Genomic DNA, 26601 nt, shown 5'->3' on the forward strand with positions numbered 1-26601 from the left:
AAAGGAGGGGGAGGAGGTGGAGGAGGAGGAGGAGGAGGTGGTGGTGTGTACTGTGTAGAGACAATGAAATGGCAAAGATTCCTGGAATGTTTGGGCTAGTCAAACAGCCCCTGGGGTTGTATAACTGAAGTTGTAGCAGACCATGGCTTTGCATGGAGGCGGGGCTTGCAGTGTGACATCATGGCCGGGGAGGTTGGTTTATAAGTTGAGAGGCTCATGTGCACCTGCAGACTAACAGTGTTGTATAGCAGCTCCTCTTCTCCCACTGGACTCTTAAAGGATAACATTGTGCACACACAGCTGCCATTATTAACCATGTCCTCTCACGCCGGACTGCTCCTGCTCATCACTGTGTGGGCTTCCCTGCATGATGGTGAGTGCTGCTGATGTTTGTTTGTTTGTTTTCACCCCCAGAGAGAACAGATGCAGCTACGGTACATGCAATGCGTAAAGGAGGAGGGTTTTGTAATGATGCTGTGACTGTGTATTATAATTATCCCATGTAGGCCATGTGTTTTTGTAGTGTCCAGTACTATGCATCCCTCAAGACACATTTCTCCCACATTGGGAGACAAAGTGAACCTTGACCTTGAGTTTGGAGTAGTCTGCATTTCATTAATTAGTTCATCTGAAACTTGGGTAGTTTAGAAACCTGCTTTTTTTGTGTGTGGAGGGAGCAATGCACATAATGAATTAATCACTTGTGCATTACACTCAGTCACACTGCGCCACAAAGCAATAACTGTCTTCTATAGGCTATAGGTGCATGTTTCAGCAAGTCCCTTTCCTTCGCCTTTCTTCTTAAATTTAACTAATTCTAGTCGACATTGCATAATAACTACAATGACAAATAGCTGCAGCAATCACTCGCTATAGCCTGTTGCATAACATTTGATCTTTTTCTTAGAAAATACTTTTCTTTGATGTTTTGACCAGAGTGAGCTGTCAATTGTCATGCTACTCGTCTGGTCTGCTGGCTAGTTACATCCAGCTCTCATTCATAATTCTGTGATATAAAGTAATAAACCTCATAATAATTCAGGCCTCTTTAACTTAATAAAAAAGTCCACTTTTTGTCTAAATTGGTTGCACCAAGGAAAGTCAGTCTCCACCACCCGAAGGGTTGAATCTATTTGAATCCATTTGATATCTTCTTCTTTTCACTGTACGGTAAGGCACGCTATGTGCCGCTGACAGTACACGAACGGAACAGCTGAATCAGCACCACTGATCTCATTGCCCCGAGCGAACAAGTGTTTTTGTGTTATCATTATTGTATAGCTGTACCTCTGTACTTTTTTTGCAAATAGTTAAAGTATTCAATCAATCAATCAATCAATCAAACTTGTCTCTTCTTGTCTGTTCCGACGGCAGGTTTGTCTCTTCCTCTGAGGGAGGAGACGGACGTGGAGGCCAGTGCCGCCGTCCTGCCTCCACGCCGGGTCAGGACCAAGCGCTGCGCCTGCAGCAACCAGCTGGACTCTGAGTGTCACTACTTCTGTCACCTGGACATCATCTGGGTCAACACGCCAAGGTTTGGATTGAGTTTTTATTGACAAAACATACATATACAATAATATACATGTATATAATATACAAGTCCATATCGTCGCTGTCGGGAAGAAACATCTCTTATCTTTTCACTTTTAGTGGGTTTTTTTGTAAATTAACGCCATACTTCATACTACAGAGTCACACAAAAAACATCAAACGTAGCTGATCCGCAAGCTTGTCCATCTGCTACTTTTGGAGCTTTTTAATGTGAATCTTGAAAATTAATACGTACATAATCTGTCTGATAAAAAGGCCAGCAAAACAAATACAAACAGGTGCAACTCTGAGAGAGAGAGCAACTGGAACCAAATGGTCAAGGTTCCATTTGGCACTCGGAGTAATACATTCATATAATGACACGCACGCAAGCATGCATGCACGCACGCACGCACACACACAAACAGACACACACACACACACACACACACACACACACACACACACACACACACACATGCATCATATGTTCAAGGCAAGCACAAATGTGTACAAACACCCAGTGATGGAAAAACTACTCAAATGTTTTACTTAAGTAAAAGTATCAATACTGCAATACCAAAATGTATACAGTAGGGTAGGGTAATGTATGTTTTGTAATAATAATAAATAATCTACAAAAGTAACTAGTAACTACACGTTTTCAAATAAATGTAGTGGAGCAAAAGTACAACATTTGGATCCGAGATGTAGTGGAGTAGAAGTATTGGAAAGTACAAATACCTCAACATTGCATAGATAGATAGTTACTTGACAGACACCACTGCAAACACCCACACAAAGCGCCATGAAGTCAAACGTGATGAGCATCCGATCCATTTATCAACGTTCCCGTGTTCTGTCTCTGTATGTAACGTACCTATGAGCGGATGTTTGATATAAACCATAGGTTATCAGCATACGGTTTCTGGAGAACTCATCCCATGCTATCTGCACGCTCTGATTATTACTGTATAATTAATCTTGCTGCGCAGTCATCATTATCAAAGAACAAAGTTTGAACAAACAAAACGCTTATTATCTTTTTTATCGTTTCCATAGAAGGATTAAAATAGGTGTGGCGGAGTAGCCCTGCCCGAGGTCAACAGGGCCAGGGTTGAATCATAGATTTAATGTAACAGAGTAGACCTGGATAAGACCAATATCTCCCTCTGGTCAAAGGGGGATTCCCTTTTGGATGAGCGGTTAGGATTCCCAGGCAGGGGGAGACTTTATATATTTCATCCCATCCAACCCATTAAAACCGCAAAAGCATGTTGTTTTTAGCTATGTATTATAGCAACATAACGCTTTATTTTTTCCTGTAAACTCCTAGGTTCACTGTGGCTCACAGTGGCTCAAATATATAGCAGATCTACAAGCTCACAGTGTGTCACTTTGTGCCGCACTGCGAGCTTGTACATCTGCTATTTTTGAACATTTTTGAAAAATCCTGAAAGTGTTTGAAAACATTTTATGAACATTTTTAATTTCTTTTCACGAATCTTCTCGTCTGGGGGTCCCTGGCACAAAACATTTTCAGATGGGGGGAGTCTTCGGCCAAATACATAATCATTTTGGGCGTCCTCTACACGAAAAAGTGTGAAGTTCTGGTTTAGAATACATTTGTAGAATCGGCCTCAGGTCTTAATAATGGGTTAATTATTGACTCGCAAAACATCATTATTGAAACGTATCAACAGTACTTGATATCTCTCTCTCTCTCTCTCTCTCTCTCTCTCGGTGCAGCAAGACAACGGTCTATGGTCTGGGCAGTGCCCTGTCCCGGCGTCGCAGATCTACAGGTCGCTGTATGTGTGCCAACACTGCCGATCACAGCTGTGCCAGTTTCTGCCACAACAGGTGAGTTGGGAGCCCGAGACACACAGACAGACAAACAGACAGACAGACAAGACAGACACACACAGACACACACACAGACAGACAGACAGACACACTTTTCCATTGAGAAAGAAAAAGTATATATTTGAGTGTGACAGCTCAGACACTTGGTCGTGACCGTTGACACTTGGCATTGGTCTGCTGTGTTTACAAGGGCAGGGTCCAAACAGCTCTTTATGGAGCGTGAGGCGCCGTGCCGTCCGTCCGTCCGTCCGTGGCACCCAGGGGTCAGAGAAGAGATGCACTAACACTGATACACTGCATGTTCAGTAGTACCCTCTCATCAGAGCGTTTTGATTGGCTGAGGGTTGCAGTGTGTAGGAGTTTGATAGGACGAAAAGCCTGAGTCAGGGGATTCATGGAGACGACATGTAAACAAACATGGCGCACCAAGAGAGGCACACTACAGAGACCACAGCTGAACTATCTGAACACTTAATTAGCGTCTCTATTCTGGGGTGAACATTGGCTGAACTCTATAAGCTCACAATGCAGGACTTAGCTTGGATACTTTTTAACAAAGATATTTGGTGTTGTAGGGGAATACAATTTAAGTATACATGAAGGTCTATAGGTCTATAACTTGAACTTCAAGTTATAGACCTACCTAAAGTGTCAGTTTCAACTTTCAACCACTTCAAGTCTTCAAGTCTTGAAGACTTGAAGTGGTTGAAAGTTGAAACTGACACTTTTGAAATGTTTTGAGAAATGATAGCTACATACACAGTATAAAACAGCTACATAATCAATTTTCACAGGTTACAATAAAAATCTTTAGTGAGCGTGTACAGATAAAAATGTTTTAGGTTTGCTCAAATAAAAGACAAAATGTAACAATAAATTCCTTAATGTAGGGAATTCTGCCATCACGCCAATAAAACAATAAAATGCCACGTGTAGTGTATAAAAAAGTATCTTCACTGAAGACCTTCAGTTCAGTTCAATTCAGTTTATTTCATTTCACTTCAGTGATAACGTCAAACTCACTGTTTCCAAAACAGCGGGTCGGGGACAGATTTCTTTTGTGGGTCGCGAGCGGAGCAACGTATTGTAGATCTGCTATTTTCTCTAGTTTGGATCCCAGGGAGACATATATTCTCTTTTGGGTCTCGAGCTAAAAAGTTTGGGAACCACTGGTCTAACTCTATGACTCTGTCATTGCAGCCCTGACACCCCTTCACCAAAGAACGCCGCGAAGATGCTTCAAACCAACGTGCTCAGTATCCTCAGGTAAGGCTTTGAAACCCACGCATACACACACAAATCGATATGGGTTCTTTGGGGTGGTTGAGCACAGCACCGCTGCCATACAAAGAACCTGTTGACCACATAACCCTAGTTGGCATGAATGGGCAACATATAGGCAAACATTAGGTAGACTACGAATGGAACATTTTGCCAACGTTGAATATGTATATATTGGAGCTGTATGTACTGGATCACCAAAAGAGGATCCCCTATGGTTACAAGCCAAAGCCACTTCTTTAATGTATACGCACGCACAGATCTCACAAAAAAATATAACATAATCAATGCTGGTTCTGTTTCTGTTTGTCACTTACCTGTATGTTTGTGTTTCTTTTCTTTTTTGTCCACCATCAGATCTGTGGCCAGCATGTCTGCCAGGCTCCGGGATGAGGCCCTGTTGTCCCACAGTGCCAGGCTCCGGGATGAGGCCCTGTTGTCCCACAGTGGCCGCCAGGCCTCAAAGCAGCAAAACGAGCGCTAAACGGGCGCCGTTCCGGAAGGCGGCGAAAGAGAGAGAGAGGTAGAGAGAGAGAGAGAGAGAGATAGGAGCGCGAGCACCTGAACAAATGCATGTCCCTCCTCGGACACGGAGGGAAAACAAAAGCGCTGCTGAGAGACGTACGCGTCCCACACAGGAAGTGGCCGCAGTGCCGCTACACGCTGGTCTGTTTGTACCCACGAATACAGTAGAGAGGGTGGAAAATATGACACAGCACGGTCCTGTGGACAGCGTGACAGCTCATGGAAAGCAGACGCTGGGGGATTATAGTTTTCAGTGAGAGAGGACTATAGGAGAATAGCCGTAGTCCCCCCCCCCCCCCCCCCCAAGGCTGTTGGGCAGTGGTGGAAGAAGTACTGAGATGTTTTACTTTGAGTAATAATAAAGTATCAATTCCACAATGTAGAAATACTATCTGTCACAAAGTCTGGTATTCAAGATGTACATTGAGTGAAAGTACTGGCCTCAAAATATACTTAAAAGTATACAAAAATCAATTGATATTTTTTAAACACAAAATATATTTTAAGGTCAGCTACCAGTTTTGTCCAATCAGAAAACACAGATAGAAAGTGAAATGAGCAGAAAATATTGGAACTGGACGGAACACTATAAGATTGAAGTTGACGAATGGGTTCCCTCTCCTAATTGTATGAAATTGAAATAAATATGTTCCGTTTATTAAAGCGCAGGAGAGACAGGGAGACGTCCAATGTTACTGAACAAACACTCGATAGCAATGATTATATACAGAAGAGCATTATCTTTTTTAACAAAGAATTAAACTTACAGACAGTACTTTTAACACATTGTACTGTCACCTTATGTACCTTATGCAACTTATATAATAGCAGACTGTCAAATACAAGAATAGTGGTGGAATTGACTGAAAAGCTTCAGACTGGCTTCTGATACAGTACAACCACTGCGACTCAATCCTCCTTTAATTTGTCGCTGTTGGGCAGAAACCTCTTATCTCCATATTTAAACTTTTAGTTTTTATCCATAAATGAATGCCCTACTTGATCATGCATCATATAAAAGCATATAGCACTTTTTATTTAATTTGAATCCTGAAAAGTAACAGTATTGGACATATGAGGTTTCCACCCAACAAAGACAAATAACTTCTTTGACATTCTTTATTTTACTTAATAGCAATATTGTGGTTTTGCTATTTATGTCATACATGAAAACCTACATCATAAGGGCTGGGGTTTTTCAAACCTTTTCATGTCATGCACCTCCAAATTGACTCATCACCAGGCCATGGATGGGTCCTCCATTTCACCAATTATTCCTTTAAGACCCTGATATAATAGGATTGGTTTGGTTTAAATTAAAATTGTGCAAATTAAATACATGAAAAGATTCATAGATGGTGATACTGAAACACTAGTAACCAATTGATTTTTCTTGTTAGTATTGTACAACGTAATAATGTTAAGTGAATTGAATTATAGAATAGGATTTATTTAATATATTAAATATATTTAATATACTGTATGTACAGTATATTGATGACTGCCTGGGTGTTGAAAGGTTAAATTAAGTTATGTAGAAGACTGTCAACTATATATTATTAGTGAGTAGAGTCAGTTTTGAATTTCAACACTTATGTATCGCTTGCTGTTGTGTGGAAAAGTGTGAAATGAAATCAACTGAATAAACAGAATGTTTTGCATTTAATATCTTTCACTGTGAAAGTTCTTGACTACATAAGGTCTTCAAAAGCAACAGTTTCTGGTTTCTGGTTCATGACTGAAGATGTTTGGAAAGATGAGAGAGGTGTGATGTGAAAAATGACTAAATATGACACATTTACATTATAAATATTAGTTATAGCTGCAATTTTCTCCTTTAACCCATTAAAACTGGGAAAGCATCCCGTGTCATTTTAGAGATGATAGCATTGGCTATTCGAAAATAGCAGATCAACAAACTCACAGCGGGTCACTTTGTGGTGCGCCGCAAGCTTGTACAACATCTGCAGTTTCTTTTTACATTTTTGAAAAAGAAATTGGGGGTCCTTGGCACAAATGTTTGAGAATAGTGATTTAGAAGGCATTTTAGAATCTGCTCAGGTCTTACAGTAAGCATGGGTCATCAATATGTCTGTATGACTCCGTGACAAAGACTTCATTGTCTTTGTCTGTGGCACAGTATTGATTTTCTGTTTTACACACCATTACACTTAATGTTAGTCTAGTTGACACAGATGTACTATGACACTATATGGCACATACAGACACAGTACTGTAGTCTAGTAACTAGTACTATAGTGGTTCTTCTAAAACATTTGATTTGCAAGGGCCACCATAACCCTGAGAATCTGAGAGTTAAATAATATCTGTTATGGTCATTCAGGGCTATAGCTTTTTATGTGTTTCTTTCTGTGGCAAAAATGGAATTTTGACAAAAAATGTCCACCACAATCCAACATGGCGATGACCCCTGACAGTAAGTAAACACTGCTTTGAGTTCAAATGAACTCAACATATAATGAACAATGAATCAATAGTTTGACAAGCAGACTCATATTATGTGATCATAATGAATCCATATGGTATAACTTGGACACAAATCAGAATGAAAGAATGTGATGCTTTGTAACTTTCCACAAGGAATGAAGAGGGGTGGGGGTTGGGGTCTGTGCTTCTCATTGTAGCCTATACAAAAGTTCCGTGTCAAACCTTGTTCTTATAGTTTGTACATACTGTCCTTATTCCTTAAACATTCACATGACTCCTTAACACACTCTAGACACGCAGCCCACAGACAGGGTTGTGGTCTCTAGCAGCATGGGGGACCATCAATCACAAAAAGCACGATGGGAATTAAAGCCCAAAGTAATTTTACTGTCACTTGGTGAATCATAGCGCTTAGTGAACTGACCTGCACTTATGCCTTCTGACGGGGATGAGTGATGCTCGTGATGAGTCCACCTGATAACACTCCGGTGCTAATGCGCCTCTAATTACTGTACTGTCTCCCCAAGAGAGTATGCGTCCGGTGTGTGTGCGCGTATGTGTGTGCACATACATGTGTGTGTGTGTGTGTGTGTGCACGTGCACTGTGCATGTGTGTGTGTGTGTGTGTGTGTGTGTGTGTGTGTGTGTGTGTGCACGTGTGTGCGTGCACATGTGTGTGTGTGTGTGTGTGTGTGCGCGTGCATGCGTGTGCTTACTGTCTTGTGCATGCTGACAGCAGGTCAATAGCCTCCATTATTATTATACGAATCGATCAATGACAACTATCACTATGACATTTTTTAATTTGTATAATTGCAGAGCAATCATCCCTCCAGGCTATGGGATAAGCATCCAGCCAGGCTCACCACAGGCTCAAGGCGACATTTGAGGAACACCAACATGTCATACACACATTTTTCCTGGTCATATGACCGTGTCACATGACCAGGAAGTAGTTGGGATGTGATAAAAGGTGAGTTCTCTTTATTACTCTATGGTTCCTTCCGGTAGACAGACCTCTCATAGTTTTAGGCTATTGTTTGTTTATGTTTTTAAAGATATGAATGTTTGTCAATGCTTCTAGGCCACTGTTTGACACCATTTGTGTTTGACACAATTTGTGTCAAACATCATCAGTTTCAGATTACAAATGAAGTGACCTCCAATAAACTGCTGTGTGGCTCTGGAGACCTGGAGACATGTAAAGTATCCTTTCTATATATTGTACAGTATGTGTCCTCATTGTGTATCCTATACTGTAAACCCTCTGTGAGAATACATTTCTCGTCATTGGGTTGGTCCCCGCAGGCTATGGGATCTGTAGCAGTTTTGGCGACGGGTTTTGATTGTTATGGTTACACCCCGTGCAGGCTATAGAATGGACACACGCACGCACGCGCGCACACACACACACACACACACACACACACACACACACACACACACACACACACACACACACACACACACACACACACACACACTTTCTATTTATTTATTTTCCTCTTATTTTTTGTATCATGTCCAGGTGGCAGAAGTGATGATTGAATGGGTGTGATCAGTGTCAGTACTGTCCGAGTGGAATAGTAAGAGAGTAGCGACACGCTTTGATCTCGCCGCAAAGCAGGTGCCTATAGGGCTATAGTTCCAATCATTGGAACTATCCCATTGAGATAGAATGAGCACTTCCGCATTCCATTGTTACAATGGGAGTCAACGCTAGTGTCGCCACTCTCTTACTATTCCAGTACTGTCACCTGTGAGCTTCCTGGGGACGGGGCCATGCTCTGACTGCAGAGCCATAGAGTGAGACAGAGTTACGACAACTCCATTCACTTCATGGGCCTGTCCAATGGTGGCTCTTCTACATTTTACTTTTATTGGAGAATAGGGACACCGGAAGTTTGCATTTGAGTCTATGGGCTCGCGCGAGTATACATGAACCACGTGACCGGCCTGTTTTCTGCCCCCTCAATGTTGCAACTCTGTCTATACTCTATGGCTCTGGTGCTCTGTAGAGTAGACACTGACAGGCCAGGGTGCACACCGTCATGATGAAATTATGGAACATGTACTGTACTTGTATGTCTGCAGTGATAGTCGACAACCAGGTCACACCATTACCCATGTGCTTTCAGTCTTGCGTGAGTCCCCATTACCGCACAGTATACACAGTATCAACCAAAAGGGGAATTTCCCTTGGATTGGGGAGATATTAGGCTTTTTACTCATCAGGCAGTGAGGCAGAGTCATCTAATTAGGCTTTTGAATGTCAGTCAGCATATATTCCTAGGCAGCGTGGCTATTCTTTTAACTAACCTTAAACCCTCTGCGTGGCAGCGTGGTTATGAGATACAGTGGCAGTAGGTATTCAACCCTCTGTGTGGCAGCGTGGTTATGAGATACAGTGGCAGTAGGTATTCAACCCTCTGTGTGGCAGCGTGGTTATGAGATACAGTGGCAGTAGGTATTCAACCCTCTGTGTGGCAGCGTGGTTATGAGATACAGTGGCAGTAGGTATTCAACCCTCTGTGTGGCAGCGTGGTTATGAGATACAGTGGCAGTAGGTATTCAACCCTCTGTGTGGCAGCGTGGTTATGAGATACAGTGGCAGTAGGTATTCAAGTTCCACAAAGAAAAACAGGATATACCGTTTGTACATTCCTGTCCGTCCACGGCAGAGAGAGGAGAAAGGGCAGGAAGTAGCAGGTCAATCACAGGAAGAGATATGAACTGGTACACGCTTGATAATGAGGTGATTAATCTTCACCTCAGACTGTTTTACACCCCGGTTGCCAAGCACCTGCATAAGCAACAACAACAAAGGATTGTTGTTGTTTATCATTGCTTATGCAGGTGCTTGGTAACCGGGGTGTAAAACAGTCTGAAGTGAAGATCACCTGTGTGGGATAGATAGATACAGGATGAAGTTTATCCTGTAACAAGTGTGTCCTAGCTTCCCTATTCACAACCTTAGCAAAGAATAACAATTCTACACACTCACAATGACTCACAGTCACAGCACAATCTTATACAGTAAAATGTATATATTGTATACTGCAGTGGGGCCTGTTTCATCTCTATCTCAGATAGATTAGTTTTTCAGGTAGCCTGAAAAACATTGAAGACCCCTGATCTAGGTCCCTATACTTTTTTCCTTTAGACAAAATAAAATCTTTGCAGAAAAAATAGTCAATCTACAAACTCAGTCAATCCCTTATGGTATAGTTAGAATGTTCACTCTAGAATAGTGATACTGAGCTGATCAAGTGGTTAATGTTCAACCAGCTCGATGGACTCTCTATATAGGGACATAATTGTGTAACGTAGAAATCGCATGTAAACCTCATATATAATCCTGTTACATTTCAGGATTCAAATTCAAAACTAGCAAAAGTACCACATCTACAAGCTCGAGCTTTGCGGAATCGCGGAGTTCAGACTTCATGCCACGTTTCAAGTTTGTGGATTCACCATTTTTTAAGCTTCATTTGTGTGACAGATCAACTAGGGCGTTCATTTTATGAATAAAATCACAAAAAGTTTAAATATGGAGATCAAGAGGTTTGGTGGGTTTGGTCATTCAGGAATTGCTGCTGGCAGGATGCAGCCACATCTTGGATCAGGCTCTCTCTCTCTCTCTCTCTCTCTCTCTCTCTCTCTCTCTCTCTCTCTCTCTCTCTCTCTCTCTCTCTGTCTCTCTCTCGCTGGCAACTCCAGTGCTCTGTCCATGGTGCTGGAGTTGAATCATTTGACTGCTGCCATGGCAGCTAATGATGATGGGCTGCATTAACAGTCAGTGGGCGTTTGGGGTACTTTTACCATCGGTTTTTCGCCTTTAGAAATTCTATATCAATCCATCTCCACTGAACAACATCACTCCATTCAACACAACACTTAACAACTTAAGCCACATTTGTTTTATAAATGGTCGCATTTACTCTTGCCAGTTTTGAACCTATGTAGGGACGCCAGACTGAATATGATTAAAGCAAATGTGAAGTTACTGATAGAACTTTTATAGCATTTCACTTCCATTTCAACATGTTCCCAGAATTTCCTCAAAGTGCAGTAATGAAATGGGTTGAGGGAGCAAAAAACAAAGGGCTGTATTTTGCGTGTCTTAAGTACCAGGTCTTATTCCTTAACTTAAGTAAACTAAAGACCTGGAGGCGTGATCAATGCCATTTGGCTATTCTGAGTGGCCAAAGAGCATTGATCACGCCTCCAGGTCTTTAGTTTACTCAAGTTAGGGAATAAGACCTGGTACTTAAGACACGCAAAATACAGCCCAAAGTCTCTTACGTAAGACTATCTGAAGTAGACACGAGTAAATGAATAAGTCTGTGAATATGTAACCGACTGGGGATAAGACACAAATGTTCACTTTCAGCAGTGTGATTGCCAGCTCCATTAATCAAAGTGTTTGTAGGCCGAACCGTACCAGAGGCTGATGTAGGCCTTGTATCAACGCCGGTGGAATTCATTCCCCTCACTTCATTAGTCTCACAGGTCAAAGGGTCAGACACAGTAGTGGGTCAGTGAAACTCAGTGTTCTCTGGATGGGGAACTAGAACAATGTCTTATAATCATGTCACCATATACAATCAATGATACTGTAAAGCTGTAGTATAATACTGCATATAACTTGGCATATAAGCGCTATGAAAGCAAGAAATGTCAACCATGCAGAACGTGCTGTTCCAACAGCAAGGATGTTTCGCTTTGAGATCGCAAGGTTGAAACATTACTCAGAGAAAGCAGTGGGAATAAAAGTACACTATGAATCTGAGATTCATAATGTTATAGCCACTCGTCTTGTTTTTTCTCTTTCTCTAATTAAACCACATGGTTCCTGCTGTTGCTGTTTTGGACTACATTGTCAAAAGAATATTCTAACTTTGTCACTTGTCTTTTAGTTTTTGTTGTTTTGTTTTTTAATTTGTTCACACGTCATGATGCAACCCGTTGTGAGCATGTAGATCGGTTATTCTTGCTATTTTGTAATACAGTATGGCTCAACTGGTTAAAGGCAAACAGCAGTAACTAACTGGCCAACGAGTGACATAATGTAAATGAATAGCACCAAGAAACCGCATTGGAGACATGTTTTTATTCTGTTATTCTTTTTTTTTAGTTTTTGGGGGATTGACTAAGCTCTTGATAGGACTATAATAGTATAGAAGATAACAGATATATAATTGCTGCTTTGCTGTACGTTTGCAATGTCTGTAAACATTTGAGTCAAACAGACCTTAATGATTTATGGCAGGTTGAGCAAGTTCGAAATCACATTAGAATGTATATGTGCATGTACTGTAACCCTATATCGTACACATCATGCTAAAAGCCATCCAGGACTTGGCCTTTAAAGGTCAGAGTTTTTTATTTCACATCAATCCAAGTAAACCCTGTAGATTTCACTAAACAACATCCTATCCACTTCAGCATGAATAATTCATTTAGCAGGACAAGAGAGAATAGCTGAGTGTGCGTTTTCGTGGACGATAAAGTCAAACGTTTGCCGGTGTCCATTATTCGTATCCACCTCAGCTGACCCGTGGCAAAGCGATCTGCACAACAGGAAGCAGAGCTTCCTCGACAGTCCAAACAAACAAACTCTCCCTTTTCACTCCTGTTCCATTCTCTCCTCTGATAAACAGCCCTCTCTCTCCCATTGTCCCGGGTTTGGCTACTATACGAACGACCCCTTTGACCCCCGTGGAACACGGCCTCTGGGGGTCATGCTGCACGCTCTCATGTTGTGTCTGGGATTGTGTTGCTTGGCTCCGTTGAATGTCTCAAATGCACACGCGACGTGACTGCCGAGAGCACCTATGGGACCCGCAGGGTGAAACATATTGTTCAAATGATTGTTCCAGCTCTTGTTTATAGGGAAAACGAATTGTCTGACAATGAGATAAAGAGAGTAGGATAGGGGCTGACGACCATGATGACATAACATACTGATCAAGACTATAACCTTCCCTACCAATAGTCCCTACAGTATGTGTACTTACTTATTTTGTTTGTGCAAAAAGGTTGTGTCAGAACACGTGTGTCTTGCGTGTGTCTTAGGTGTGAGTTAGGCCTTAGTATGTTGGATGTTAAAGGGATATTTCACTTTCAATAAACATAAAAAAGGAAACAAGTAATGGAAAAAGCACGTCCCCCTCATGCATTAGAAGGACATTCTAATGTGTGAGGGGACCGTAATTTTTCTATTCCTTTTTCATTTGTCAGGCTGCAATGCAAATTGTTGATGGAAATGTTGGACAACAGAGAGCCACCAGGTACAGTACTGTATGTTCATATTCATGAATATCCTCTCTGTCGGGACAACGGAGTTAATCAGTTTCCTCTCTACACATGTGGTGGCTAAGCTGAGAGCTGAGAACATGTGTTCATCTTTAAAAAATGTCCAAGTCATAATATGTGTATACATAACTACAGCATGAGGTTTGGTCAAATAGCTTTTATACATTAATCACAAGGATTTCACTCTTCTTCTATGCCTCTGTTGTTCTGAGCTTGTAGATCTGCTATTACTAAGTAGGCTATAAATCATGCAGGCCCTAAGAGGAATGTAAACACAGAGTTATATGCGGCAGCAGGCAATGCTGCAATTTCAGGGAATGGGATATTTGTATTTTTGGATACTATACGTATTTCAAAGACAATAATAGACATGTGCCCCTCGGGGCACAGGTCTCGAACAGGCCAGGTCAGGTTGTGGCCTCCTGGTGGCGCTATAATAGGCCAATGTGAAAAGGGTGTCATTTCTTCTTACGCCTTGTATGGCAATTGGATGATTTGAGGCATTTTTTCCAAAGATGTGTTTTGCAAAAATCCACCTGATGGTGGCACTATAACAGGCCAATTAATGTGAAAAGGGTGGGATATATTCCTCAGCCTAGTAGGAAAGTCTGTGAAAGATTTCACGTAAATTGCACGCTGTGTTCATGATTTGAGGCTTTTTGTTCAAAACGGGCCAATCTTGCAAACTTTGAAAGCCAATATTAGCCAATTAGGCTAAATGTATATGAAATATCGGACAGATCCGTCTTGAACACATGTAATATCAGTAAAAAAAAAGTCGGCCTCCTGGTGGCGCTATAACAGGCCGTTCTGGTCAATTTTGGGCAGAGGTTCATTGTTGGCATCCAGGGAGTGTGTGTGAGTGAGTGTGTGCGCTTTAATACAGCATTGCATTAATATTAAACAGAAAATATACTTTGTAACAGTGTTGGACATAATGAGGTTTCCACCCGACAGCTAGAGACAATATTCATTCTTTATAAATGGTTTAGATTGTATATTTTAACGTTATATTACTAAATGTTCTTAAGCATTTTAGTTGCATTACAGTTTCAGAGCCAAGAGTCGGAGCTGCATAAAACTGTGGTTTCAGGTGACTAATTGGTATAGTCAGATATTTAACCACCATAATAATGTATGTCCTTATTTACTGAAGCTAATCATTTAAGTTACTCAAACATTTAGCCAGAATTAAGCATTTTTTGACTGAGTCTGAGATAGAGACTCATGGGGTGCGGTGAGGATGTATGGAAGCTTTAGATAAATAGCTAAACAAATATCGTCTCTGTCGATTGGAAACCTCATATGTCCGAAACAGTTACTTTTCAGGATTCAAATGTAAAGATAGCCAAATTAGCAGATCTACAAGCTCTGTGTGACGCCTCTATGCTAGTAGTATGCATCAAGTGGGCGTTCATTTACAAAATCACAACAACAGCAAAAATAAAAGAGCACACAAAAAAATGAACAGAACACTTAAGTTCAAATATGGAGATAAGAGGTTTCTGCAACGATGATTGCCCCCTCTCTCTCTCTCTCTCTCTCTCTCTCTCTCTGAAGTCATTAGTCATTAGTCAAGCAGGTTGCCAATATTTAAGATATACAGCGCTTTAAGATGTTTCATCTGGTAACACTACAAACATTGGTTATGCAACTGATGGATTTGTATACATTGAGTAGACGGGGGGTTCATGCCCTATGCACACAAGGAACACTATAGGGAAGGAGAACATGGATAGTGTCTTGTTTTTTGTATTCCACGAGAGAGAGAGAGAGAGAGAGAGAGAGAGAGAGAGAGAGAGAGAGCGAGCAGGTGCAAGTACATCTGGTACTGATGTTTCATATTTTACGGCCGGACACATTGGGGATAAGCTTTGTATATTTTTCATTAAGGAGGTCAGAATACTCTGATTGGCATCTGTTCCCCGAAATTCCACTAGATCCTTTAGTGATTCTCAAAAAAGAAGAAATAAATAATAAAATGAGTCACATATGAATAGTGTGGTGTTGAGTTCACATGTTTGGAATGTGAAATAAATGGGAAGCAGTTTCATTTTGCAAGCTTATTATGGGAACTGAGCCTAAAAGACTGACTAGACCAGCTGACACCCAAGTCTTGGTAGTTTTGTTTACTCGCTGATGTTGTATTTTAGCTAAATTTAGCCACATCACAGACATTGATTGTAGCGATGTAAGGATCCAGCATGCACCCATATCCTAAGAACCAATATCCTAGAAAACTTCATCAACCACATCTCCATATTCTAACTTGTAATGCTTTTTCGTATGCCCTACTTGATCAAGTTGAGTACAGCGTCACACAAAATCCTCAAAATAAGCAGATCTGCAAACTCGAAATGTTCTTGAGCTTGTCGATCTGATACCTTTGCTATATATAATGTGCTCTTACCGTTAGTCATGATTGAAAATAGCATGTTTTTGTATTCTTACACTATTGTAAGAATACAAAACATGCTATTTTCAACTAAATTTGACTGAGGGACTGCCATTGGATTTTTCACGTCATATGAAAGCAGGGAATCATAGCTTCAAATTGACATTGATTGTTCAGTTTGAACCACCAGTTTTGGAGATATGGCTTATAGAGTAATTAATGTCTTGCAGAAAATATAGCGAGTTGAGAAAACAGGCTTGAAAGGTTCACTAAAAAGCAGGTGACTTGCTTTGCACACATCCAGTTCCTTGCTGCATGCTGGACAAAAGGTAGATACATACAAGGAAGGAGATGTCCGCACACAAATTAATAGAATAAAACAATACCTATAATGACATGCCAAGAATAGTTGAAAGTGAAAGTAATTATTCTCTTAATAAAGTTGTTGTTTTGACTTTTTTGCCACTTTGAGTACTATATAAACTGGATGTATTATTATTAATAGGCCTACCTGCTATTAAAACATAAATCACACACGCACGCACGTACACACACACACACACACACACACACACACACACACACACACACACACACACACACACACCTCATTATCTATTTATATATGTCTCTATTGCCATAGCATTCGAAAAATGTCAGTGATAATTAAAGTTGCTCAACATGAATAAGGAACTCAAGTATTTATTTCCTATCCAACTACAGCTGTCCTCCAAATAAAAGATGATGCACATTTCTGCCTAGCTACGCTATCATTACGCATTTCATTTACACCTGGTCATATATTTCATTCGAAAAATGTCAGTGATAAAGTTTCTCAACATGAACAAGGAACTCAAGTATTTATTTCCTATCCAACTACAGCTGGCACATTTCTGCCTAGCTACGCTATCTCAGAGGCTCAGATCCCTTCACAAGCATGTGTGCTGGCATGTGCTATGGACAGGAACGACAAGACCTTGTGTGTAAATCAGGGTCAGGGGTCCGGGGCCCCTATGGGGTCCTCAGCCATGTTTGTGTGATAGGAACTTTTAACTTTTAACCACTTGAACCAGCAGCATCCCTATTCCGTGGATAACATTAGCCGAAAATAGCAGATCTACAAGCTCACGACGCTTCCTATAGAGCTATTTAACTTTTTAAGAAACAAAAATTTGATTTTAAATCGCTGACTTTTATTATTTATATTATTATTATTATTATTATTATTATTATTATTATTATTATTTATTTTTAGCTAATAGAGCCTGCTTGCTTGCTCAGGGGATACATTGAATCTTGACCTAAATTGAGGTCTAAATTCATTTCAGATCCTGCGTCCTTTGACATGATTTAAATGTGTCAATAGAAGAGCAGGGAGACAAAATACAACTTATATTGTAAGCTTACACAGTGCCTCTTTTAAGTGCTTATTAATAATAACCATCAAAACACCCAGTGGGCTGCCTTTACACTTGCAGGCCACTGTACAGTCTTTATCACCAGGGTACAGCAGCACCATGTTCTGTTATTCAGGAAAAAAGCAGCTGGCTGTTCCCTTCTGTCAATGTGTGTATGAGAGAAGACACAGCACATGTATGAGCCCTGCTGTGCCCTATGGTGTGGCTCTTCACTGTTTTCGTAGGAACATTTTGAGTTAGGAACACAGCATGCAACATTTTACTGAGTGGGATTTTACACATGTCACGGACCAAAGTGTCAAAGTTATAACTTCAAGCAGTTCTACAGAAGGAGGACATAAAAACTGAGATTGCTTCATAAGCACTCATTAAATGACTCATCACAGCATTCACAACACTGGATTAACCTTCCTTAACCTTTCATCAGAAGTCAGTGTTAATTTCTTCTACTACGAAAAATGTTTGTTGACCTTTTTTAACCAAGTTATGATGGCTTAACTAAGACTTAATATATTGACGGTTTCGTCAACAAAACTAGTCTAAAATGCTAGGGAGCATCTAGTGGAGAAGAGATCCAATAGAACTAAAAGTAATTTTATGTTTGGTTGTGCTTGGGTGTTGCGCTCTGAAAATGCCAAAATACATTTTTGGTGATAAAATCAACTGTAGATTGAATCAACTAAAACAAGACTAGAACACCTGGATTCCAGGACTTTGATGTTATTCCAGGTCCTGGAATAACATCAAAGTCCATTTTAAACTTAAAAAACATTTTTCACCCTTGGCTCCTATATGGAAGAACCCAGATTTTCTCCCCTCATGTCAGGACCCAGTATTCAGGGTTTGGCATGATAAGGGACTGGATCAGCTTGCTAAACTATATAACAGAGGCATAATGGAGTCATTTGAGAATCTAAGGAATCAATATTCATTACAATAGTCACATTTCTTTAGATTTTTACAAATTCGTCATTATGTAACAAAGAACATGCAAGCCCCTAGAGGACATCCTTCCTAGAAAATATTCTTACAACCTGTGCCAGAAAGATTTATTTCCTATCTGTATGAATGTTTTGATGTAAGTTCAAAGCACTCCACTGATCATAATTATTCGAAGGCAGTGGCAGATTGACTTGGAATGTCAGATAGATCATAGAAGACAATACTTGCAAGCTTCATGGTCTCAGCTCTCCTAACTGTAATAAATGTGACACAGAAGTTGGTACATATGCACATATGCTTTGGAAATGTACAAAGATACAGGTGTTTTGGAATGAGGTGAAGAATGAGCTGGACACCTGATTGAATATTATTTGAACTTGTCACCTCTCCAGTGTGTACTAGCAGCTAAGGTATCCAGTGCAAGGACCAGACACAACGCCAAATTGGTTGGAATACTCTTATACATTACATAGTGAGAAAGACTATAGCCTACTCAAGCTTTGGATTCATAGAGACGTTCCTACACTGGATGATTGGTACAAGGAGGTAATGACTGTGGTTCCTCTGGAGAAACTGACTCACTGGTCTCCTCCGCGATAACATGGAAGGGTTCACGAAGGTATGGGAACCAATCTTAGATACAGTGGACCCTTCTAGACTGCGCTTCAGTGTACCTTATTGAACGGTAGAGAATAAGAAAGACTCTGGTGACCTTAATGTACAATCATGTCAAGACTGTGGTGTACTCGTTTTGTCTTGTTTTGTTCTTTTAGTTTGTATTTAGTTTTTTGTCTGTGTAATGTCCGTATTGTGGTTGTCCGTGTTGTTTTCCTATGTTGTGTTTAAAAAAGAAAAATGTGTGGTTCTATATACATTGAATTGCGATTGTTCAGCTGTGACATTTCAGAGCCTCAATAAAAATACATACAAATACAAAATAGACTAAAACTAGTATATAAAGTATATAGTATATAAAACAGTATATATCAAGGGTTTCCAAACTTTTCAATAATCCTATTTGACCTGGGGAGCCCCACACTGACAAGCACTTGGAATAGGCATTACATTTAGTTTGTATACTAGTTGGTTCCACTGATACATATTGTGAAACTATATATAGCCAAAGGCGTTGTAAGCTATCAAGGAAACGGAGGACCTGCTGCAGGACTCATCAGGAGTTCCCAAGTCTTCTTTTCCTTTCCTTATTTTATCTGTAACAATAAGGAAATGACTGCAGAAAATGATGTCAGCAAACCATGACAGGCCAATTGCACATTTTGAGCAATAATTGCTTCAAATAATATAGGCCTACTCATCAAAGGTGTTTCACACACAGCCCTTTGCCCTAATATATTAAAGACTAAAAATAGCCTATAATAAATTACAATAATGATTCTTCCTCATTTCTAGGCTATACATCATGTTTTCTCAGGTTTTTAATGTTATTGTAATAATTTGACTGATTTATTGCCCTCTCTCGCTTACTCTATTTTCTATTAAATTAAAATGAAGAGGGTGACATTTTGTGAATGATATATGAAGAGAGAGAGAGAGAGAGAGAGAGAGAGAGAGAGAGAGAGAGAGAGATGGAGATGTGAGTTAAATAATACATTTAGACCTGCTTGCTCCCTCACATCACGGCTGCTATACAAATGTGTTTTACCACCATCCCTTCATACTTATATTGGTTTAATAATGTATATGTAAAGTAAAAGTATAAGTGTGTGTGTGTGTGTGTGTGTGTGTGTGTGTGTGTGTGTGTGTGTGTGTGTGTGTGTGTGTGTGTGTGTGTGTGTGTGTGTAGTGTGTGTGTGTGTGTGTGTGTGTGCGCGTGTGTGTGTCTCGACTTCAATATATTGACATGCTATTGTCATAAATGGCCACTAGATGGCTGCTTTGTCTAATCTGCAAACCAATGCTCAAACAAAAGGTCTCACACACGCGCAGCTGTGTCAGCAACTCAGCAGCTCTGTGAAGATAAAGAAGATAAATCAATTTGATTTGTAAAGACACATAGTGGCAAGAGCAATGTCAAAATTAATTTGACATTTGCAGAAGTTAGTGTTAGTGCCAACGCTGCATTTAACACTGCCATAATATTACAGACAGAGGCAGAGCTCTACCGTTTTACATGTACATATAGGCGGCCTAATAATATAATATTGCAAATTAAATTCGAGTTTAAACCATAAGAATCTGTTTGGACACATACTTTAATCTGCTAAACATGTAGGTATGTTTGGTGAAACGTCATTTGAATAAAGAAGAAACAGAAATGGTGTGTGTGTGTGTGTGTGTGTGTGTGTTTCGCCTCCGTGCGTGCGCTCACGTGCCATTTGTGCGCGTGCTCGTCTTTCTTCTTTTTTTTTTACTCTGGCGGCCGCAGTGGCTTATGGGCAGCGTAGTCTTAAAAAGCACAAAGGACAGCGGCGCGTCCCGGTCCCAGCGCCCACAATGGAAGCGCGTTCCCCACGAAGAACTACCGCTACCAACATGCCCTCCTCCTATATAGTGGCTGGTTTCCGGTAAATGCGTAAAAACTAAAAAGTTTGGGACCGCGGTGGATGGATGGATGATGCTGGTCTTTGCTAGATGGATGGATGGATGAATGGGTGGATGGATGGATGGATGATGGGACTATACTGTGGGAATGGGGGCACAGAATGTTGAGATGTGGTGTGGAAATGACCCGGAGGAGTTGCTGTTTGTAATCGACTGTAACTGATTTCAAAGGAGGAGGGAGGCAGGATGAGTCAGGAGGAGGAGGTATGTGAAGTTGTGAATTATAACTGCACTGCACAGTGAAACACGATCAGGATCATCATCATGCAACACGCACAGGGAACATGCACATCTCCCTGTCTGTGTAGCGCACACACACAACAAAACAACTTGTTACTAAACTTGGCTGAAACAACCAGCTAAGAACTGGTATTTACTCACACATGTTATAGATTGTACCCCCGTTTCAGAGCATGCCATTGCAGGCTCAAATCAGTGCTATTGTTGTCCAGCACGTTATCCTTCTCTCTCTCTGCAGAAAGGCACACCGACCACACAAAGGATGCGTAGCCGTAGAGAATGATGTGGTTTAGTGACTGATGCTGTTTTGTGTCGAATCGGCGGCGGATGTTTCAATGAGTGGGAGTCGTGGGACCATGGCCATGCATGACCCCGACACACACATGTTACATATTTACTACTAACCCCTTTTCCCTGAAGAGAGTGAAGTAATGTGTAATGTCAGATAATAAATAGACGAGGCTCCGAATCAGAGGCTGCAAAGTATAGCTACGTGTTTAACTTGTCACGGTAAAATCTAAACTCACGCGTTCAACTACGAGAGTGTGTGACCCGTAATAATGCGTCCATTTGGTTACATTTGCACACTCTAAAGTTAGATCTCAATACACTCGCTGGCTGCAATTGTGGATTTTTGTGTTGTTGTTTTTTTTTGGGGGGGGGGGGGGGTATTCTGTCGTAAGTAAGGTTGTTGTGATGAAAACTGTCACAACGATGCCCTCTTGCGGCCGCTCAGGCCAACTGAAACACCGCCGTGTCCTATCCTCATTCACACATCATGCTGGCTGCGACGACTGACGCGCGCTCACACACACACGCACGCACACACACGGCCACACAAACACACACACTCGCATGCACGCCCGCGCGCAAAAAGAGGCGGCCATACAGATGTGTGTGATGCTACGCTACTACTACGCATTATTTCTCATTCTTTATTTCTCCTCTTCTGATGGACTATAATTCGAGCCATTTAACTCCCCTTGTCATGAGACGCGTTCCCTCCCCCCTATATGGTGGCAGATGATCTAGCAGGTATTTAATTTTGTTCATTTATGTTATGCATTTAAACGGACGGTTAAGTTGTCTTGTCTTGTCTTCTCTTGACATGGATGGGTGGATGGATGGGGAAAGCAACGCAATTGGATATCAACAAATTCCCCATTTCTTTACATCTAATTAGGACGAGGACTGTTTCTATTGAGGGCAAAAGATGGAAGTCATGTCGCCTGTTAGTGTGTGTGTACTGTGTGTGTCTGTCTTAACAATCGGATGGTTTGTGCATGCCTGGCTTGTGGTAAAGTGTACAGTTCAAGCCTTGACTGTCATAGATGTAGGCACCCTTGTATCGATGACAGTACGTTTTGATCCAAGGCTAATACTAGAGTAGTCTGTCAGTCAGATCCTAATGTTGTGGGGGGCTGAGGTGAGGTGCAGGGTGCAATGGGTGTATCATGTCAAGAGGATGTCAGGTGCTTATTTGCAACATCTGGCAGTGTGTGTGTGTGTGTGTGTTTCCCCTAAATCTATACATCATCATCAAGGAGAGTTACGCTTCAAGGGCACTGTGGAGACTGTGGAGACTGTGGAGTGATGCCAGAGGTGTATGTTTATGTGAGATTATAGCTGACACATTGTGTGTGTGTGTGTGTGTGTGTGTGTGTGTGTGTATGTGTGGTGGGTGATGTAGATGTCTATGCACTACTAACCAGTAGTAGCTACACAGGTTGTGTCTCAATGGTCAATGCGTTACTTACAATGCGTTACTTACAAACCTGCCACAGTGCTATTTAATGGAACGTGTGATGGACAGCGTTTTCAATACGGTAACAAAAGGAAGGAAGTGTGTGTGTGTGTGTGTGTGTGTGTGTGTGTGTCCTTGCTTGCATGCCAGTGTTTGGGTGCGCTCTTAATTACTGTCATATTAGCAAGCACGTTCTGGTTTAGTCACCGTGTTTATTTCATTACGATGGACATGGTTACTTAATTAATTTAATATCCTGGACTGTTGATAGTAAAATAAGATGCCACACACACACACACACACCCACACACACATACACAAACACAATATGGCATCTTTGGCTTTTGAACTCTACTAGAGTTGCTCCGATACCAATAGCAGTATCAGCAAAGCTGCCGATACTGCCTAAAATACCATGGTATCGCCGAGTATGGCCGTCTATCTATGCCATTCGGACACCATGTCATTCATCACACAATGAGCAGATGAGATATATTTGGATGCTTCAGTTGATTGTTTTACACTCTTACTGTACTACTATTTACATTATTAATTTACCAACTTGTAGATCTGCACTTTAACAATTAATAATGGAATTTCTATTCATTCCTATATCAGTGGTTCTCAAACCTTTTCATTTCAAGGACCACCATAACCCTGAAAGTGTACAGATGATTTCCACACTCTCAGAGTTATAAACCTGTAAGGGTCCATTTGGAACTCCCTCAAGGAACCCAGAGATTCCCTGGACTCCACTTTGGAATGGGAACCACTGTCCTAGATTTTATTTTAAATGATATACACTGGTATCGGATCGGTACTCTGTATCGACCGTATCCAAAATAAAGGAATAAATTGTATCAGTACATCTCTAATGTCAAAGCCTGCATTTCTTTCAGATTTCTGTGTGATTGTGCGTGACCGCTCCGGGCTTTTAAAGAGTCACTCTCCCTCTCTTTCCAAAGTGAATTGACTCTGGAGAGAAAACGCTTGCCTCAGTTGTTCTTGGCCCTTTCTACTTCCTATTGGAAGCCCCCTCCCCCCCCCCCCCGTAATGGGCCATTAAGAACCCACCAAGATGGGTTAAACCATCAGCTGAGCCTGATTGATTCAGTTAGACCGCAGATTAGACTGATCTCTGCCTGAGATTCCTCCATAATTCTGAGTTAATGCCCTCCACCGCCACCACCACTATACCACCACCCTCCTCTTCATCCCACACTCACTGGCAGTGGTTAGAGGCCCTCGGCCCGGGCTCTAGGCCGTGGAGCCGTAACTTGGAAGAGCTAACCAGGGGGTGGACACGAAGGCATGTGTATCATACTGGCCAATGACCCCTTTAGCTGAGAGAGAGAGATGAAGCTGGTCCCCCAACTACATTATTGTATAAAATGGTGTTGCAGATACAACTATTTTTATAGAGTTAATGGGTTACTTGATTGACAGCACAATGATCAGTGTTGGATTCATGTTAATGTATATTTTCAGATCAGAGCTTGTTCCCTTCAGAATAGGTTTTCTAGAGTTCAAAATAAATCCTATCCGATTTGGCAACCCCCCCCCCCCTCTAGTAACTCTGAGGACCCCCAAGGGGTCCCACGTCCCAGACCCCCTGTTGAAGACCCTTGCATTAAATTTCTGCATGTGCTCCGTAAAGTTCATGTCTGCGTTGTAGTGTGACGATGATGAGGAGGATGCATGGCGTCCGAGGGCGGACGGACGGTGTGTGTTTGTGCCAAGGTCCGTTCATTCTCCTACGCCACACCTGGGCGTCTTGTTCTTTTACACCCAGGTGGAGAGTGAGAGAGATGTTGGAAGAAGTAAAAAAAAGAAATGAAAAGAAAAAAAAAGTTTTTTTGAGAAAGTGGGCCATAGGTCCCTGTGGTGGGTGAGTGATGCTTTTCTGGGACAGGCTCAGTGGCGATGACGCTCGGCTGGCCCGGATTGGTCGCAGATAACGCAGGAGAAAAGGAAAAAAGACCCAAACCCGAACCGGCCGTGCATAAAGAGGCTGCCGCCGCATTCCCCGGCGTCGTGACACCTTCGGTGGGGTAGAGGCTCCTTCACTGACAGCCCCTTCTGGAGCTAAGACCTACTGTAGTGAGTATCTATACCTCTCTGTTCATCATCCCACCCATCTCGGACTGACTCTTTGGTAGAGTGTTGTCGCGTTGTGTTAAGGTCGCTCTCTCCACCAAACAGACTGTAGATTACTACATACTGGCAGTCCAATGAAGTCAGGAGATCAGTCTGTTGGAAGGTGTGAAAAAAAAGTTGCTGAATGCACCTGAGAGCCGACACCGACGGACTACTGCACTGCAGCGTGCTTAGGCCATGGGCACAAGGTTATCTGTATTTAGACTATTTTTGCTGTGTCATAACTTATCTTATCATATTTAATGTTAATATGTTGTTGAAAGTTGCTATTTGCCCTTTTTGGTGCAAGCTGTGACACTTCAGCTGCGATGTTCTGTTTTAGGAACAGCTCAAGCGTTGGTTGGCAGGCTGACGCCTAATTCAGTGGTTCGTTCTCAAAAGGACTCTTGAGAGTGTACAAAATGTACAGACTTGTCTAGGGTCCATTTGGAACCCCCCTTAAGGAACCATGAAGGGTCCCGGCTTGGACCCCACTTTGAGATCCACTGGCCTAATTTATGCTCAGTGACGCAGAAGTATGAAACAAGCTTGAAATGAAGAAGAGTGGAGAAGATAGCACTTCTTCCCTCCGCTATATAGTTAGCGTCCATTTGTGCCCCAAAAACCTTCCAAGTGAAGAGGCGGGCTGTTTATTTAAAGATGGCACAAAACAAGCCAAGCTGCTCCCATTTCCGCTATCCGTTGTAATTGAATCATCGCTAGTTGAGTGCGCCAGTGCTCTGTGTGCGTGTGTGTGTGTGTGTGTTGCACTGCCCTTCCACAGACTACTTGATTATACAGTCGCATCTCCAGAGTGGTCTGCAAAGGGCCACTTTTGCATACCTTGATTGTTGCTCTCTGGCTTCCTATTCCTGGTGGTGGGTGATGTTTGGGACTGTGGGGCGGGAACATGGCACGGGGCTGGCTGGGGGGTGGGGGGGGGGGGGGGGGTCAAGGACGTCCCACACTCACTAGGTATGTATATATGTATCCACTGTAGGTAACGTATGTTAAAGCTGAGATCTGTGAGACGCTGAAGTCCCATATTCAGCCCTAGTATATACTTTGTCGCAATACTAATAGTGAAATCAGCCAAGCTCACAACATGTCGAATCGTGATGTGTTGTGAGCTTGTAGGTCAGCTGTTTTCCATGCATCAGGACACCAGGGTTGAAGTGGTTACTTTTTGAAAGACA

The 26601-nt window shown here is 41.7% G+C and overlaps 1 protein-coding gene across 1 annotated transcript; it reads left to right on the forward strand.

Annotated features, from left to right (window-relative positions):
* Window positions 1-253: 253 nt before the first annotated feature.
* On the forward strand, window positions 254-5161 carry LOC308318682 (uncharacterized protein; the record flags this gene model as incomplete). Its single annotated transcript, XM_080768306.1, has 5 exons — window positions 254-373; window positions 1375-1534; window positions 3280-3393; window positions 4597-4662; window positions 5035-5161. The coding sequence occupies exons 1-5, from the start codon at window positions 316-318 to the stop codon at window positions 5159-5161; spliced, it is 525 nt and encodes a 174-aa protein (XP_080624432.1). The 5' UTR covers window positions 254-315.
* Between the last annotated feature and the right edge of the window lie 21440 nt (window positions 5162-26601).

The sequence above is a fragment of the Protomyctophum bolini genome (genome assembly GCF_963924005.1).
Source record: "Protomyctophum bolini genome assembly, chromosome: 7".
In the NCBI taxonomy this organism is placed as follows: Eukaryota; Metazoa; Chordata; class Actinopteri; order Myctophiformes; family Myctophidae; genus Protomyctophum; species Protomyctophum bolini.